Raw genomic sequence first — 6,000 nt, 5'->3', positions numbered from 1 at the left:
AAACAAAAAGTAAAAACAACCAAGCTCTTTTCCAGGGAGATGAAGCAATTGACCATCACCCCTAGTCGTGGTGCCCACCCCAACCTCTGCCACAGCGCGCACCGCCCCCCCCCCCCCAAGTCCGAAAGAACTTTTCGCGCGGTGGGTGGGTGGGGACTGGCGTTGATTCAACTTCCACACGCACTCACTCCGCCCCCCTTCTCAGGGGGTCCTGCTCCCTGGAGGGGAGGAGGGACGAGAGGATTTTCTTTTATTTAAAAATATCCTGCCCATCGGCCCCCCTCCCCCTTTTGCGCTCCCAGCGCACGCGGAGGAGAGTCGTGCACAAAAACGTCGTTTGCACGTGTGGCCGGCTCGGGCTGCGGGCGTGCACACGGGCTGGAGTGTGTGAGTGTGTGAGCGCGCGCGCGCGGGTGTCTCTGTGTGTGTGTGTGTGCTTTCTTGTTCTCTTACAGGGTACAATGTTAAAAAGCCACCGCTAGTCGCCCCCAGTGCTCCGACTCTCTCGGTCTTTTTGTCTCTCTAGTGCCGATTAAACGTCACGTCCGCACTTGAACTTGAATTTTATCCCATTGTACAGAGGCAGCCCCAGCCATAGAGAGACCGAGAGCTCCCAGAGAACCCGGACTCCGCCATCTTCACGTTGCAATCTATAGCTCCCAGTCCGCGCCCGCACCGACCCAGGCGCACTGGGCGAGCCGCCCCTCGGCCCCGCTCCCCCCGGGCCCGCGGCGCCAGGGGAGCGCGGGGAGCGCTCGCGGGGACCCGGCCGCCGCTCCCGCCGGCGCCAGCCTGCCAGGTGAACTGGGAAGGAGCCGCTCCTGGAGTCCCCCCGAGCCTCGGAAGGGTCAGTCTCCGAGAAAAAGCAGGCAGCCCGCAGAGCGCCCGGCAGCCACCGAACCCGGGCAGTTTTGCATTGCTTTGGGTTTTTGGAGGGGGCGGGGTGAGGGGGTACGCGACAAGTCCCCAAGTTTTCTTTGCTTTCCCCCCCCGTTTCTTTTTCTTCTTTGATTTTTTTTTTATTTGTTTGCTTTTTTTATTTTTATTTTTATTTTTTTTCCTTCCCCTCTCTCCTGGTAGAAGTGCGCTTTCCACCTACCAGAGCCTGAAAGAAAGTGTCAGGAGCCGGTGCAAAATCCGGTGTAAGTCCAAGAAGACGTCTGGAAGTCCAGGAGGCCAAGCAGTTTGAAGAAGTGCACAGGATTTTTTTTTTTTTTTCCTTCTAAAGAATATATTTTTAAAGAAACCAGCCAGTCCGCGGCAAGCAACAGCATATATAAATATATATTTTTGGCCTCTTTCTCCGATTTTAGATCGAGGTTTTTCTTCTTTTTCTTTTTGCAAACAAAACAAAAAACAGCATAGAAGAAACTGCAAAATAAAGAAGAGGAGGAGGAAGAGAGGGCAAGAGAGGAAGGGGGGAAAAAAAGCAAAACACCAACCCGGGCCGAGGAGGAGGCGCGGCGGCGGCGGCGGCGGCGGCGACGGCGGCTCGGACCCCCTCCCCCGGCTCCCCCATCAGAGCCTCTCTCCGGGCAATGCCAGAATAGATGCCGGGGCAATGTCCCGCCGCAAACAGGGCAACCCGCAGCACTTGTCCCAGAGGGAGCTCATCACCCGTAAGTGTCTGCGGCGTGCGTTCGAGGGGCCGGAGGATGGGGCTCCGGGCGCCCGGGGCTGGGGACACCGAGCCGGGCGCAGCCGGGCCGGGCACCGGGGAGGCCCGCGAGCTCGCAGAGGCGGCGGCGTCGGCCCAGAGCCTGGTGGTGGTGGGGAGGTTGGGGCCATAGGAAAGTTTCTTTGCAGCCCGGGGAGTCGGGGCGCTGCGCGGTCAGCCGGGCCCCGGGCTCAGGGGCCTGCGGAGCGGGTGCCGGGCCGGGCAGGGGGCGCGCAGGCTGGAGGAGGCGCGTGTGTGCGCGCGGAGCCGGGCTGGACGCTCGCCCCTCCGAGCGGCGTGTGTGGCGGCGGCGGCGCTGGTGGCGGGGTTTGGAGAGGAGGGGGAGGGGGCTGGGGGAGAGAAGGGGGAGGGGGGAGCCGGGAAGTGGGGAAAAGTTGGCGAGCGCGTGGGTCCGCTCTGCTGGCGCGGGCGGAGGAGAGCGGGGTGCGCTCGGGACTGGGGGAGACGCTAGTCGCTGGGCGGCCGCCGGCTCCGAGTCCCCGGTCGCTGCGCTCGGCCGGGCCGGGCTCGGGCCACGCCGGGCTTGGGATTGCGCGGCCGCCTCTCTCACCCCTCCTCTCGCTATTTGCAAAAGAATCCAGCTGCGCGCCTGTGTGCCGGGCTCCTGCACCCCCCATCTCCCCACCTCCGCTGTCTCCTGGGATGATCTTCTCTTCTTCCCCCCACTCCAAAAAAAAAAAAAAAAAAAAAGGTGGGGGGTTTGGGGGTTGATGAAAAATCCCCGCCACGGGGGAGGGGGGTTGTCAGCTAGGAGTGGGGATCGAGGGATGTGCTTGTAAGATAGTAGTAAAAAAAAAAAAAAAAGGAAGAAAGGAAAAAAGAAGAAAAGGAGAGAGACCTCTCAGCCTCTTACCCATCCCTCTATCTCAGCATCTTTCATCTGCTCTGTCTAAATAAACAAGGCAGGTCGCGGTGGAGATGCCTCGGCCGAAGCCGTGCGGGTGTCGAGCCCACGGCGGGCGGGCCAGGCGGGCGGCGGGCGGAGCGGCGGCAGCTCCCCGCGCCCGAGTCGGGCGCCCGCGGCAGGTACGGGCTTGGCCGCGGAGCTGCCCCGCCGCCCGCGCGGCCGCCCGGGAAGGTCGGCTCGCGGCGCTGCCCGCCCGCCCGGCCCGCGCTGCTCGCGGCGCCAACATCTATCTCCCTGCCGTCCTTTCCGCTCGCGGTTGCCTGGGTCGCTGTTGATTTTTTTTTTTTTAATTTTCTTTATTACCATAGAAATAAAACATCCTCTGGGTGCCATCGAGAGCGCGGGCAGGTTGTGTTCCTGCAATGCTCCGGGCACCTCGCCGCGCTGGGTCCCGGCTGCCCGCGCGGCGCTGGAGAGGGCTGCGCGCCCAGCCGCCGCCGAGGACTGGCAGCGGGGCGGCCGAGAGCCGAATATTTATGTTATATTTTAAAAAATTTAAATAAATAAATAAATAAATATATAAATATATAAAGGGGTTCTCCCCTCCCCTGAATACCCAGCATAGGAGCCATCTGCTTGGAGCAGTTGCTGCTGCCATCTCTCCTTTGTTACAGCAGACACCTTAGTAAGAATTTGTGGATTTATTATTATTTGGGGGGGGGAAGGAAATAGATGTTAAAGTGGGGTTCGCCTTGGGAGAGGGATGCCTTTGGAGGGAGGGCCGAGGACTTCTCTTTTATTTTGCACCCTTCTAACGTGCAGGAGGACTCGCCGGTCACATTTATAACAAAATGTTTGGCAACCAGGTTTGAGCCTGCTTTGACCCAGGTCCTCCTTTTTGCCAGTTGACCTTTCGCCCTTTACCAATAATCAATCGCTTATCTCCCTCACCCCCCACCTTTAGATGGTGGACTGGTTGTTAGAATGTCTGTACTTGCAGCCGCCTAATTTCTCCAGGAGGCAATTTGCCCCACGTAGCTTCTGTGTAATTGCAAGAGTTGTTTTTGAGGAGGGGAAAGTTGGGGGGGGGGCGTTGAGGAAAGGGGAGTTGTGGGGGGTGCACTGCTAAGCTGGCAGCCTCAAAAAAGCAGCCAGGCGTGTTTGCAGTTGTGTGTCGGGGGGAAGAAGCAGGTAGGTTTGCTTGGCTTTGCTCTCTCCTTTTCTGGCATTCCTGGGACATCAGGAGAAAGCCCCGACCAGAAGGACTGGTGGCAGCTGGGTGTGGGGGTTGAGGGGTGCCTGGTGCGACATCCTCCCCTGTTTCATTTGTTCTGAGTCTCTCTCAGCCTCGCTCATTGCTCAGAGCGGTGTTGGGGAAAGCCAGCTCTGGAGCAGAGGCAGGGAGGGAAAGGAGAGCCAGAGGAGAAGGGAGGTGGGGGCAAGGAGACACAGGGCAAAGGGTATCCAGCCTGTCTCTCAGGGCACGGGGAGTCCAAAGCATGTGCAGGGCTTTAAGCGGGGAGAGTGGTCCAACCAGTTTCCAGACAAGGCTATTTATTATCAAAAAGCAGCTGGCTCTTCTGTCTGTCCTGTGTCACCCGGGAGGTGGGAGTGCAGGCAGGGGAAGGGCGAGATCTGGGTGCAGTGTAGGCTGCATGGCCTGTGGATGTGTCCCTCCAGGATGATGAGGGAGGTGTGGGTTGAAGGTGCTGTGGAGCCCTGGCCAGCAAAATGGGTGCTGTCACAGCCCCCACCTGGAGTTCGCATTTTAGATTTTAAATGTGAAAGGAACCACCTACAACGTGGTACAGCTTCAGTTGGGTGGCAGCCCGCCGGCTGGGGAGCAGCAGCCTCGGGTTCTTTAGGGCTGATGCAACCTAGGATAACTGATGGTCTGGGAAACACCAAGAGCACAGAAATAGCCTGGACCATCTTGGGGCGAGGGGGGGGGAGTCGAAGGGCTCCATAATGAGCTAGTTAAATTTACAGACGGGGCCAGTGAGAAGAAGAGGCAAGTATGAGAGTGTGGGAGACAGCTGGGGATGAAAACCTGGGCTTCTGGTTTGTTTCAAAATGTTTGACCCAGATGGATATGGCTTTTCAAACCGGAGGACAGACATAGCTATTAATAAAAACAAACACAAAACAACACGGTGACAGTAGCGAAGAGGGGAGGAAGAGGGGCAGTGATGACCAGGCAGAGGGAAGGGCCTTGAGCCCGCTGTGCCACATGGGGATGAGTGGAGAGGGGCAAGACACCAGTCGGCGAAGGAGTTGAGGCTTTCCGAAGAAAATGAGAGGTCCGTGGTAAATTACACCACCCAATAAAGGTGATCTTTCAACAACCCACCAACAATTTTCTTTGGAAGATGAACAGTTTCCCGGATGAATTCACGATTTTGCAAAACAACCAGAGACCCAAGGTTTGACTCCGGAGTTAGGCTGTGTTAATTCCACGGTTGCCTTTAAATTAGGTTTTGCTGTAGCTGTATGTTTTGAAGGTGGCTGTGCTCACAATTATCTTAACTCCCCAGGGTCTAGTAGTGTATCTCTAGTTGTCTACAGATCTTCCAAAATTGGGCCTCCGATAAATTTCATAAGATACAGGCCCCTCTTTTTTTTGGTAGTTGGTGGGGGGAGTGAAGCTTGTCTCCCTTCTGCACAGAAGGAAACCCCATATCATTAGAAGTGTGATATAAGTCAGCTGCTCTGATTCCACGGGAGAATAGAATGTGTTCACCAAAGGTGTTATGCCAGGCTGATTTTATTCATCTGTAATTCACACCTGAGAGAAAACAGCCGTGAGCATATTTTAACAACCCCTAATATTTTTAAAGGGTATTTTTTCCTCCCTGACTATTATGTACAGATGCATATTTCTTTTTTTCTTTTTCGAGGGGGACAGGTTGCTATCTGACCTTGGTCATTTTTGTCTGGTCTTCAAAATATTTCATAGCAGAAAACAAGTCATTTCTCAAGTGTGGGGGTGAATGCAGTTGCTTTGGTGAAACAGGCCTCGGGAACAGAGAGGGAGGCTGAGGCCAGGGCTGGATGTGCTGCTTTGCTGACCACTGTGCGGGACCCAATGGGCCCTCCTGACCGAGGCGACGGCCAGCTTTGAGTGCATTTGACACTGGTTAGCGTTGTGTCTTGGTGAGATGGGGCGAGCAACAGAACGGTCCCTTCACAGATGTCAGTCTCCGACCGCGGGGAGCGCGGGTTTCCAGCGTCTTATCAGAACCGAGCTCTTGGCGCTGTCTTTTCGCTTAGAACATGGCTCGCGCTGGCCGTCCCTCTTTCCTTTTCATCTCCCTTCTCCATCGCTTTGCAATCGCTGTTGCTTGTTGTGATAAAAGACTTTCCAAAATAAACTTTCAGTTGCATTGGCTTCTGGTGGATGGCGAGCCCGAAGCGCGGCGCCTGGCCCGCTTGGCAGCTAGGGGGCGCTCGGCGCCCGTGTCATGGCTCGGCGCCT

At 56.5% G+C, this 6,000-nt stretch overlaps 1 protein-coding gene across 3 annotated transcripts in view; it reads left to right on the top strand.

Annotated features, from left to right (window-relative positions):
• Window positions 1–613: 613 nt before the first annotated feature.
• Window positions 614–6,000, top strand: part of BCL11B (BCL11 transcription factor B) — an 88,589-nt gene continuing 83,202 nt past the window's right edge. For 2 of the 3 annotated variants that reach the window (XM_081144454.1, XM_081144452.1), the window contains exon 1: window positions 614–1,619. In XM_081144454.1, coding sequence (XP_081000580.1) covers window positions 1,562–1,619 — 58 coding nt within the window. In that variant the 5' untranslated portion in view covers window positions 614–1,561. Of the gene's footprint in view, window positions 1,620–3,166; window positions 3,211–6,000 lie in introns of those variants that run through there. The other variant, XM_081144453.1, reaches the window with a different exon arrangement.

The sequence above is a fragment of the Miniopterus schreibersii genome (assembly GCF_964146895.1).
Source record: "Miniopterus schreibersii genome assembly, chromosome: 1".
Taxonomy (NCBI): Eukaryota; Metazoa; Chordata; class Mammalia; order Chiroptera; family Miniopteridae; genus Miniopterus; species Miniopterus schreibersii.
Note: the sequence above shows the minus strand (reverse complement) of the source record. Positions and strands in the feature narration are given on the sequence as shown.